Below are 12925 nucleotides of genomic sequence, written 5' to 3'. Positions count from 1 at the left end.
TGCTTTGTGGATTTTTTGCTTGAACTTGATGACACTTCTGTATAGAATCTTGGTTGATTGGCTGTCCAAAAATGATTTTTAACAATTTTTTTCCTTTCATATAGGTGCAATCACGATTAGAAAAGGAGAAAGAAGAATTCCTCAATCAAAATGTTTCTTTCAAAACGGGAGATCAAACACTTGTCTGTGATAAATGCCTACACTAGAAAATATGACTCAAAGTTGTTAGAAATTTTATGTTTAGTTATATGACTAGTTTTTTTAATCGGATATTTTAATGAATTATATTTTATACTCAAGTTAGATATACAATGTGTTATTTTTTAAGCAAGACATTTTTTTCATCTAATGTGAGACTATTAGTTAGATATACACATTTTTTATTCAAACAGTTTTTTTCCTACTTTTGTCAGAGGATGTAAATGAATAGATAAATTAGATTTAATTTCTAGGTGGAAAGTTTGAAATAATCAAATAGGTGTAAAATATCTTTTCTACCTAAATATTATAACTGGTTTTGATTGTACTTCAGTGCCACAATGAGTTTTTCATTTCTATACGAGATACGAATTCAGATATTTTATGAGCCTCAAATTTTTTGTTCTGGCATACCTGATAAGATTTTTCAAATTTCATTTGAATTTTGCATACACCAATCAGCTATTCTAAAACATACTACTACTTCAACTAATTCTGTGTTTGAAATACTAATATTTGCATGGCAAAAAAACATGCCCCCCAAGAGGTGAATTTTCAAATGAAAAACATGTCACGCATTTTGTTGAAGCTACACTCTTACTTTGTATTACATAAGCGACAATAATAATAATCTGATTTTTCTTATTTATAAAGCTTCTAAACCAGGAGTAAGCCATCAGGAATTTTGTAAAATGAAACTAAATTGTCATCTCTTATTGATAAAGCTTTTTAACCTCGATTAAGCCATCAGGATTTTTGTAAAATGAAACTAAACTGTTATCTATTAATCGTTTAAAGCCCATTTTTGTATTTATTTTTATTCAATTATCATGTACAAAACATTTTTGTTTGTTTGTCAAAACTGTGATTAGTATAAAAGGCACTAGTCTCAAAATATTTTGAAATTTAAAAAAAAAATCAAGTTTACAAGACAAAAAGCAGTTTTTTTACCCACATTTTGATTTTTAAAAAAATTTATTATTATTATTATTGAAATGGTATATCTAAATAAATAGAAAATAAATGAAATATCTCCTCTACAAAACTTGAAATGTATGTTGGTTCTTAAATTCAGCTCAGGTAATGAAAAATAAAGAGTTCTTTTTTATTTAATATTATTCTTTCATCCAATATTTTTATTTTACTGATATTTTATAATAGTTCTTTTCAAAATTTCCTGAATTACATTGTACTCTGTCTTGTACTTGAATGATTTGTATATAATCTTTTTGAGTAACTATTTAAATATTAATAACTAATTGACCTATTTGATCATTTCAAAGTGATTTGTTTTTAATTTATAGCCACAAAATTTACAAAATAAATGTTTATTTACTTTTTTATTTTTGTTAACTATGTAAGTACTTAAAATATTTGTGTTAGACCTAAAATGTATTTTATTTTATAGCAAAAGTAATTTTTGACTTTGAATCCATAGTTGAATGTTGTGATAACTTAGTAACTTAGAAAAATTATATTTTTGTTACATTATTAAGTATCTTAAAACTAGAAATCAACAACCTTTTAAACACATGTTCTTTACAGATTTTAACATTTGAACGAAAAAATGTACTTAAAGTTCAAGCGTTAGTTTCATTGTTTATTTTAAATGAAAACCTTTATCTTTAGGTTTTTGTTAAACTTCAAATTTACAATGTTTTAAAAATCAACTTAAAAACATAGTTTACTGTTAAGTATTTGAACAGACAGGAAGAGGGGGATATTTTTGTTAGTAAGAGTCTAATATTAACATTCAAACGTATTAAAGTTAGTCAGTCTTTTTAAAAACAAATTTAGCATAAATGTTTTTTTTCTGCCTCTCCTAAAGCCTTAAAAAATGTCTAAACCCAAATCCCATCCAAACTAAAAAGTAATCCATAAAACTGCAAGTTTAACGAAGAATTTATTAGAATGACCTGGCCATATTAATGTTTTGATTATACATTGATTTGGAAAGAAAAAGTTGATTATTCGAATGATGTGCTATCAGTTGGATGTGTTTTCAATATTTCTTGGTTATATTGATATTAGAGGTTAACTATTAGGCCACGCTCAAATAACTTTGCCTACACTTAACAGACACCAACCAGCAGCGTTTTGATAGAATTAACAGTTAACCGGGCACATCTATAATCCTTCTGGACACAGAAATAATTCTAAAAGCTTGCCTTACCAGTGGTGTTCGGATTAACCATATCTCAAGAGTGGTTGTTTCGAAGACTTGGCATTTTTGTCCAACCAAAAGTCAGTAGCTTCAGGCACAGTTCTGAACGCCTGTTCATCACATTTGTCGAAGTAACTTTGCAATGCATTAAAAGAAAAAAAAAACTTTGACAGATCACCCGTAATCGGAACAATGGTAACTAAGCCCTGACATCATTAACCAGTCATCTTATTCAAACACGACCTAAACAATGAAAATTCAGTCAAAATTTGTAAATACTTTTTTTCCTCATATTTTTTTCAAAAATATATTTTAAAAATAAGTGGTGCAGTTCTGATGTGGGATTATAGTTTACTTTAATGACATTATTTCTGACAATATTCTCTTTTTAGTCTATCTTCTCTTATATTTGACAATATTTCTAGTAGTAAAAGCATAAAAATGATTTTTAAAAAGTTTGTAATTTCTTTGTAACTTCTACATAATATTAGATGAGAAAAATACTAATTATTGCTGAAAAATGTTCTATCTTAAGTGTTGAATCTCAAATGTATATGGATTGTTGACTTTCAAAATATACAAATAAAATATTTATACATAGAAAATGGATTTTAATTCTTTTGAATTACAATTTTTGACAGCAAAATCTTTGTTCCCAGTAATCTCACAGGAATTGATGACTACAGCCTAGATTATCTGCAGCACAAGATAATTTAATATGTTTTTCAAACATGCAATAAAAATACTTTTATCCTTTTTTTTTTTACTAATGAAGAGAAAAAGTGTTTTGTGAAAAAAATAATTCCAGCATCCAGGGATTGCATTTGCGCCCCAGCTTTGTGTTCACTAGCCTGTAGTAGCCAAAACCATGCTGAGGCAAATAACCTCATTTAAGGCTGAATAGATCCACACATTGGTAGGTAAAACTACTTCAGAAATAACAGCAAGAGGTATGTAACATGGTACGGCTCCTCATCGAAAAAGTGAAGATAAAAGCTAAGGTATAAACATTATACCCCAACTATTGCTAGAGACACTAGCACAGTCAGAAATATTTTCCAGAGGGTTTTTTTGATGAAAAATACTTTCTGGAGCGGGTTTTTTGATCAAAAATACCTTCTGAGGGAGGTTTTAAATCAAAACAGTCCTTTTATATTCAAAAACTACTGTATTAGAATTTGCATTTATGCTAAAACCAATGGCTCTGGGGGGGGGGGGTGTTTTCACCCTCTCCGCCCCCCCTTTCACTGCGCCACTGGCTAGAGTTGTAAAAAAAGACTATGCGTGAAGGGGGGCAGGACCCTCCAGTAGAAATTTGCAAAATTGATGTTGAAAACGCAATGTTTGGAACGTCTTATTGGTAATGTTAGATGAAATGGGGTTGAGGTTCTTACTCGAGTCTTTTTCCTAACTATAGTCAATTTCAAGCTATCTTTAGTGATATTAAGGGATCAAATGCTCCTTCCAGAAATTTGCACAAAACAAAGTTTAAAAAATGCAATTTTATGCTATCTGTGATGATGACATTATAGGGAGGTCCAGGGGCTCACTCAAAAAGTTTTCCGTTGTGGAACTCGGGTGGTGGGGGGGGGGGGGGGAGACAATTATACATTGAACATGCAAATTTTGGCTATAACTGGTGACGTTTAGGAAATGAAGGTTTGAAGGCCCTCTCTGGAAAGTCCCAAAGACACAATTGATTCTGTTTGCTGACGTTTAGGAAATGGGAAGGCGTGGAGGCTCTCTGAAAATATTTCAACAACTAAGTCTGTCCGGAGACTCCCCCAGAAATTTATCAAAGTCCTACAAGGACAATTTTCAATTAACATGTAAAGACGGTAAGCATATAGAGAAGAAGTTAGGTACCTTCTCCAGCAAAATTTGGAAATTGAAATCTTAAAGACACAATTTATACTATCTTTTGACATAAAGGCTAGAAAAGCAATATTAAGCATTTTTTAGGGTAATGCTAGGGAAAGGAGTTGGAGATTCGGGATCCCGTGTCCTTCCTGAAAACATATTTTAAATCTTACCCAGGCAACGATAAAAAAAAAAAGGAGAAGTACCACACCAGAAGTTTTTTCAACTGGAAGGGGGCAAAATATTGTATTGTATAATTGTCAAAGTTAGGGGTAAAAGTTTGAGTGAATTGGAAGAAAAAACTTGAAAATTTTCTCCAGAAATAATCAAAATTAGAGCACTAAAAATTCAATTTTAAGTAATCTTTGATAACATTAAGGGGAGGCGGGGCTCTCCTCTGAAACTTTTTTGAAATTTGGGGCCTAAAAAGTTTTATTCTCTCTTAGTAAAAAGGTTACAAAATTTAAAATTTCTGAAAATTAGGTTTTATCTAGTGAAATTTCTGACTTTATGGGCAGAGGGGGGGGGGGAGGCTTAAGACCCTTTTAGACTGAAAACAAAATAAAATATACGAGAGTTGATTTGAAAGAAATAACTTTATATTAAAAAACATCGATAGCAAATCAACTTTTTCTTCCAAGCCTTTCTATGCCATTGTAAACTACATTTTTATCTGTTACGCTTTGAACAAATGTGAGAAAGGGATGTAGTCTCTTTAACCTTGTCCCCTAACCCACCATTAATATGCTGCCACATATATTGTATATATTTATTTAAATGTAATGCATGTTTAAATTCATAAAAGTATTGCAGTGTTAAAAATCTGAAAAATCGGTTTTATCTACAGTAAATTTTGACCTCAAGGAATGGGGGGGGGAGCTATAGCTAATGAAACTATTGAAATGAAACTATTTCCTCAAAGCTTTTCCATATTATTGCATGTCACAAATTAATCTTTTAAGTTTTGAACAAATGGGAGAAGGGGGTACAGTCGCCCCCCCCCCCCCACCTTCCATATGTAGCGTATATGTTTATTTAAACATAATGCATATTTAAATTTGAAAAACCTTTGCAGAATTTAAAATATCGCTGGAATTTAGATTTTATCTGGTGTACGGGGCAAAACTGTTTGGAGGGACAAAAATAAGGACTTTACTGACCAAAACTTATAAAATACTGACCAAGTACTGACTAAAATTTAAAAATTTTATAAACCTTGGGTAACAAAAAAGAGCATCATACTTAGTGAAATAGATGCTAGCTTGATTTGTAATGTGCAGCAACGTAATGAAAATCTTATTTGGTACAAATATTAACTGAAAATTGTGAGTTTAATTCATATATTTACTGAATAATGAATAAAACTTCTCTGAAATTAAAAGATCTTGCAGCTGGTCAAAATATCACACAATGATTATGAACAGTGTTTCATTCACAATTATTTTTTATTCTTTATTTATTTACTAGCAGTAACCCGTACAGCGATTCCTGTGCTAAAAATTTAATGGAAGTCATTGAATAAAAGAAATTGACACCCCCTCTCCCTCTGATGTAAAATGTTCTTTGATTTTTGTATAAAATGCGTACACACCTTTTCAAAAAAAAAAAAACTCTTAAAGTATCTTTGGAATTTAAAACTTTTCGTCAAATCATTAACTTGGATTTACAGTTGCTTTAAAACTCTAATTAGCGAGTGAAGCGGTTTTTTTTTTTGCAATTTAAAATATTTCGCCAAATAAACAAAAAGACATAAAGTAATTTCTTTCAAATGCAAAAATAATTCCGCAATTCTATATCGCCAAACTCGCCCAGCAACTACGCTATCATAATCCATCTGTCTAATAAAAAAAAAAGACCATCCAGTGGAGCATTCAAAAATAGTCGGGGAAAAAAAGGAGAAAATGTCGTACATTTCACTCCGATAAAAACAAATCAAAAGTTTCTTTTCTTTCAAAAAAAAAAAAAAAAATCGCCAAAACAATTAATTACATTTACAGTTGCTTTAAAACAATAATCCTAGACTGAACTGCTCAGCGCCTAACGTGCCAAGCTACCAGAACCCAGCCCTTTTGCGATGAACTTAAGAGTTGCGTTGCCGGTCTACCTCGAGAATTAAAAATTGTGTGAAGTGACATATATTCAACAACCAGGCTTAAATAAAAGAAAGAAAAAAAACTCCATGCAAAATTACCTTTCCAAACAATGATGACAGACATTAAAATACTTTATGAAATTAAAATGCGAAAGATGGATTTTAAAAGCGTAACCATGGAGACAGGAAATAAAATAAGTTTAAGAAATTAAATGCAAAATAAGGAAAGAAACAATGGATTCAGAAAGCATAACAGTGTAAAATGGTTGACAACCTGAATCAAAATGACATTTTCCGAACTTGATTTAAAAACAGTTATAACTTTTTTTTCCTTTAAAGATAGAAGCTAAGTTTTTCGTCCATAGGTCGAGAAAAATCTGAAGTAAAAAATGTTGCTTTATCCAATGGTGTCAAAAAGAAAACTGTGGGACAATTCCTTCACTTTTAATTCATAGATTTAAAGAAGAAAGTAGTGCCTAAATTTCAGCTAAGCCTAAAAAAGTTTGAGCTGAAAACGCAAATTACTCCCGCCATAATTAAGTTAGAGCATTAAAACAAATTATTTTTGAACATGGAAAATGTTCAAAAGTTCTCTTTTCAACGATATATAATATTAATATGTGAAAGTAATTTTTCACTCCCATATTCGGGAATTTGTGAAATTTGGGCCAAAATTGGAGTAAAAAAAGAACTATTTATTGGATTTTTTCGAATTATAGCCTATGTTACTCAGTAAGAAAGCACCTTTCATATAGTGAAGGAATTTTTCAAATAGTGCAGTGGTTCCGGAGATTACCTCGAACATATAAACACACAAAAATCCGCCCTCTCTCTTTATAATAGAATAGATTTATATTTTGAAAACTCACTGGAAAATACAACTTCAGGAAAAATTCTTATATCAGGAAATACAAAGTGAAAAAAAATCTATAAATTGTACATTTAACCTTGTTAATTTTTAGTTAAAACATATTTTAGAAAAATCCAGGACACCATTAGAAGATTATTTTAATTACTAAAATAAGCAAATATTTTTGCATGTACAGAAACTAAGTTTACTTATACTGCAAGAATTTATGACAAAAATTAAAAGTAGCAAATAAAGATAACAATTTAAACATAACAATTTTTTTTTCTAATCTCGAAATCTTGCACAAATGTAGTAGTCACGTAACCTTATTGCTCTGATATTATCTTCATCTTATACTTACACTTAGGATAAAAATAGGAAAATTTTTCTGAAAGATTTTTTTTCAATGATGATAAAATGCAGAGTATTAGAACAATGTAAAGCATAATCAATGGTTTTGTAAATTTAAAGACAAAACTTCCTGGCTTCTATGCAGTGTAAACATCATATGAAGTATGAGAAGCAAAGGGATGCAAGTGGCAAAATTAAAAATTTGGAGAACACCAGTGCAAATGGTAGGTGAACCTCTCCTCTGTTTTGGGGCAAGAGATAGTACTAGTAGCCCTGGTAGCTGCTGCTGTATAGCATGATTTAAAAAACAAAACAATGAAAGCCTACCTAGGATCTGATCTTGAAACGTGTTTTTTTCGAAATTTAAAATAGCCCACTTGCATCCCTTTGCTTCTCACTGCCTCATATATAGTCTTAAATCTGCAAATAAATTGGAAAATACTAGCTTATATACACAGATGTCAGTATATAATGTGTTCTTGTGTGTATTCATCGCATGCACAATACATTTTAAAGTACTCTGGGCGTGAGCAATGGGACTGTAGTGTATCTTTACTAATAATAAAGCTGAAAGTCTCTCTGTCTGTCTGTCAGGATCTCTGTGACGCGCATAGCGCCTAGACCGTTCGGCCGATTTTCATGAAATGTGGTACAGAATTAGTTTGTAGCATGGGAGTGTGTACCTCGAAGCGATTTTTCAAAACTTTGATGTGGTTCTTTTTCTATTCCAATTTTAAGAACAAAATTATCATAAGATGGATGAGTAAATTACGAAATTATCATAACATGGAACCATAACATGGCCACAAGCCAATTGGTGAGAAAATTCACCATACATTATTTGTAAATATACAGGGGAACCAAAAGACCTTTTAATTTTTCTATTACGGGCAAAGCCGTGCGGGTACCACTAGTAAAAAATAGTCTATGTCAATGATACTTGAGCTTTACTTTTGTTAAATATGTAAAGCAATTCATTTTACTATTTTCAAAGATTACTCTTGCATTTATATACTTAAAGAGAAAATATCAGGGCAAAAAACTGTTTGGAAGGTCAAAAATACTGACTTTATGACCAAAATTTATTAAACGCTGGCTAAATACCGACTAACTTTAGCGTAATAATCAGCGATATTATGCATTGTACACATTTTAAAATAAAATATACACACAATGATCTTGTGCAATGATAATTGATTATATAAATAGAGGCAAGTAATGCATGATGTGGAACATAATATTTATTCTGCTATAAACTATAATAAGTATAGTGGGAAAAAGGGAGGTTCTTCAATATTAACAAAAATAAATAAATAAATAAAAATAAAATAAAGCAACTTGTCTGTTACAATGATATTTATGTTTTCTTTTGAAGGTATTAGAAGCAATTTTAATCAGATAAATTTAAAATAAAACTATTTTTTTCATGAAAACTTTTTTTTTTTGAACATAATTCTTGATTTGCCTTTTTAATCATTGCCAAAATAAAAATGAATTTCATAGCAATTTAACATTAAAATCAGAAATAAAGATACATATCAATCATCATTTGTTAAAAGGAAAAGAAATTATTTGCAGTTTCATATGCTTTGAATTCCCTTCATTTTTATTCAATCAACCAGTCATCAACTTTTGTCAATGCTGTTAAATCAACAAAAAAACCATTTCAATTAAAGAATTAAAAGCTTTTTTTCTATATCTCAAAACTTAAAAATAATAATAAAAATAAATAGAAGAAAATTTAAAAAAAAGAACCTTTAAGCTACTCCTTAAATATTTGTACCAAAAAACTACTTTTAGCATAGTTAGTTTCTTAAATAAAAGATTTAAATACACATTAATGTTAAAACATTTTAAATTTCACAAAATATCCTTAAAATAGCCAAATTTGAGAAATATTTTTCGTATGTGAAGCTCTCTTAAATAAGTTTATTCAAAACAGATCTCCCCTTTTGTTCGAGATTTATATCTTTCTTTCAATTTTCGCACAGGTGCTTATTTTTGAACTATTGGGAAAAAGTGAATGATGCACCCCCTATCCAACATTTTTTAAACAAATGTTTTTTCAGCGGTGGGAGGGGTGAGAGACAATTAGACAGATCAACAGACAAACATTTCCCTATCTAAAAACCTTACTTTCAAAATTTTTATTTTGTAGTATTCATTAACTTATTTGACAATAATTCCTTTTTAAGAATTCTTTTACAACAGACTAAGCATACATTTGTTCTTTCTCAAAAATGTTTGTGGAAAGTAGACTAAAAAGAAACTTACAGCAAATTATTCTTATAAAATATTGCAAACTTTACCAAGTTGGCAAAATTAGGTTGCAGTACTGGCAATGTTTCACTTTTTTTTTTTCGGCATTTTAAAAAGTTTACAAGGAAAGCAGGAAAAATACCACCGCAAATATTTTTTAAAAATAAATTCTGCAATAATTTTGCAAAAAAAAAAAAAAAAAAACCTGAACTGACTGAATTTTGAAAAAACTGACAAATACTGACCAAGATGAAGAATACTGACTTGTACTGAGCAGTTTTATGCTCTGCTGGTGTAAGTTCAGACCTCATAGGGAGGGGGGAGGCTTTAGCCCCCCTTGAATCCCACACTGCATGGACACACTAGCAGACCTGTAATTTTGAATTTATTTGCTGTATGTCTGTGTTTGCTGGGGGGAGGAGCAAAGAGTAGCAAAACCCATGTTCACTTTCATGTAAATACGTTAATTTACTCCCCCCCCACCAAAAAAAAGGATGGCACCTTGAGCTTAGCTTAGCTAAATATTTAAAAAATCGTCCCTTTTTGTATGGCCTCTTTTTTCTGCTTGTAGAAAAAGAGGCCATACAAAAAGGTTTTCATCAGTTTTCTGCTGATAGTGAGGGTGCCCGGCACCCCCGCAAATATTGGGGGAGGGGGGTTGCTGGAGCATCGCAGCGCCCTCGGAGTTGGCGCCCCTAGAAAATTATCTGTTTTGACCAGAAACAGTACCTAGACTCAAGTATTACGCCCCCTCTCCTCTAATTGCTTTTTTCTGCTCAATGGTAAGGTCCCAATCAGTTCTAGCTGTATTTTTACTGTCCAAATACTAGCATGCCACTTTCCTTTTATTTTTCTAATGAGCTGTTCATTTTTTTCTCCTCTTGGATATGCGCCCTTTTTGGCTTGCTCCCCTAGGCCAGGGCCTAGGTTGGCCTATTGGGTAATCCGGGCTTGGGTAAGGGACATCGGAGATGAGGCCGCTTGATAAAGCAAAATCGGAGGCAGACAGTTGATCAACTGCAGCTCAATGCAATGCAGTTGTGAGTGAGTGTTTCCAAACACACAGTTCAGCGGACACTGTTGGACAGGGGCGGCATTTCAGCATTTCGTTTGGGGGGGGGGGGAGGGGGTCGAGTTTCTTAAACATGAATTACCTCAGTATGGAACAAAACAAATATTGGCTAACAGCAAGTAATCATGATATGGTGGGGAAATTGCATAGTTGAAGAGCCCCCAGAAAAGATATTTGTTAATGAGAGATTTTTTTTCAAAAATCGTATGTATTTTTAAAGAGTATCTATGAAAGCATAATGCATTGAGCAGCTGAAATGTGTTTCTAGCAGAAGCAAGTGATGAACACTTATTAAATAGACACCACTGCACAGGCCTCATGACCACACAGCACACAAGAACGAGATATTTAGCCTATATGAGGAAATTACGTCTTTAGTTAAAATTAACCATGATTCTTCATCAGTTTTTTCTGTTCTGAAAAGGCCGGTAAAGGCTTGATGAATTTCTAAATATTTAAAAAATGGAAAACACTTGCTCATGTCTGGAAATGTGTCGAGTTTCATCAACCATTACGGAGAACCAGCAAGATTGTTTTTCTTGAACATTGATTTCAGATTTACGTAAATTGAATTTGCTCCTTTTTTATTATTCCTCTCAAAAAATTTGGGGTGCGATCGCACCCTCTCGACCCCCCTATTTGCCGCCCCTGCTGTTGGATATGGGCCTGCGCAACAGACGTCCCACTCATTTGCCTCTATTGACCAATCATCATCGCCAACTACACCTACATTGGGCCCGAGAATACAGAGACTGGTCCTTGGATGACTGGAAGAGAGTTTTCTGGTCCGACGAATCGCGATTTCTTGTTCATCACATGAATGGTCATGTCAGGGTTCGCCATCTTACAGGCGAACAGTTGCTCCCGTCTTGTACCGTTAGTCGTTAACAGGCTGGTGGTGGCGTCATTATGGTTCGGGGGACTTTTCCTGGCAGGCTCTGGGACCCTCAGTTGTGGTAGAACATACCATAAAGTCTGTGAACTGTCTGAACATCGTGGCAGATCAGGTGCGCCTGTACATGGCGTCGGTCTTCCCTACTGGAAATGGCATCTTCCCAGCAGGACAATGCCCAATTTCACAAGGGCACCAAATTAACTGGATTTAAATTTTATAGAGCACATTCGGGATTTCATGCAAAGGCAGTTCAGAGTTGAAACACCAAAATGTCAAGAAATCTTAACTTTATGTGACCGCTGCATTAATATTTGATGCAATCTATCTCCAGATGTCTACCAAGAGCTTGTGGCATTCATGCCAAGGCGAATCGCAACTGTATTGCTGGCCAATGTGTTATTGACTGGGTGGTCATAATGTTTTGGCTCATCAGTGTAATTTGAGGATACTTTTTACAACAGGAAATATGTTTATTATTTATAACTTCTTAGATACATTTTGGGTTTCAACCTCTGGAAGGGTGTCACTCGGTACAATCTCCCCTCCCTGGGTAACAATGCTAGCTAAGTTTGATAGATCCTATAAAATTTAAAATGCTGGAGGGGATTTCAAGAAAGGACTTTTTTCAAATTCTTAAACACTTCAGATGTCAACCCCTGAAGCACCCAGGGCATATCCCTCCCCTCCAATCCAAGTGATGCTACTTCTTTCACTGACTATGGCCACTGCTGTGGCCATATTATACATTATTTTTAAAAAGATGAGCATTGATTTGCGATTATCCGGAAAATTCGATGTTACAGCGATTCCTGTACTTTTCGCATAGTTGACTTTTTACTGTAATTATTTAGTCTTTATTTAACAGTCAGACCATGTAAAATTACAGCAGAATGTGTAAGTATTTATTTTCATAACATCTACTTAAAAGGGTTGGACTAAAATCAGGAAAATGTTCACGTTTCCAAGCGTTTTTTTTCCCCCAAGAATTGTCCGGGAAATTTTTTGTAAGTACTGTCCCGCGTATATGTCGACCCCCTAACTTTTAACCTCATTTTTTGTAATAAATGTCTCGACTTATATGCGAGTATATAAGGCATTCTAACAATATTAGCAAAGTAATACTTAATTTTTTTATTCTTTTCCGTAAAGTTTGCATAAAGAGAAAATTAACATTTTCAAGAAAA

General features: G+C 32.6%; 1 protein-coding gene across 2 annotated transcripts in view; it reads left to right on the top strand.

Annotated features, from left to right (window-relative positions):
- Positions 1-2950, top strand: part of LOC129232524 (trifunctional nucleotide phosphoesterase protein YfkN-like) — a 69689-nt gene extending 66739 nt beyond the window's left edge. For both annotated transcript variants that reach the window (XM_054866671.1, XM_054866666.1), the window contains exon 14: positions 105-2950. In XM_054866671.1, coding sequence (XP_054722646.1) covers positions 105-206 — 102 coding nt within the window. In that variant the 3' untranslated portion in view covers positions 207-2950. The remainder of the gene's footprint in view (positions 1-104) is intronic.
- Positions 2951-12925: the final 9975 nt, after the last annotated feature.

The sequence above is a fragment of the Uloborus diversus genome, chromosome 1, assembly GCF_026930045.1.
Source record: "Uloborus diversus isolate 005 chromosome 1, Udiv.v.3.1, whole genome shotgun sequence".
NCBI classification, from domain to species: domain Eukaryota; kingdom Metazoa; phylum Arthropoda; class Arachnida; order Araneae; family Uloboridae; genus Uloborus; species Uloborus diversus.
This window is presented reverse-complemented; position numbering and strand designations above follow the sequence as displayed.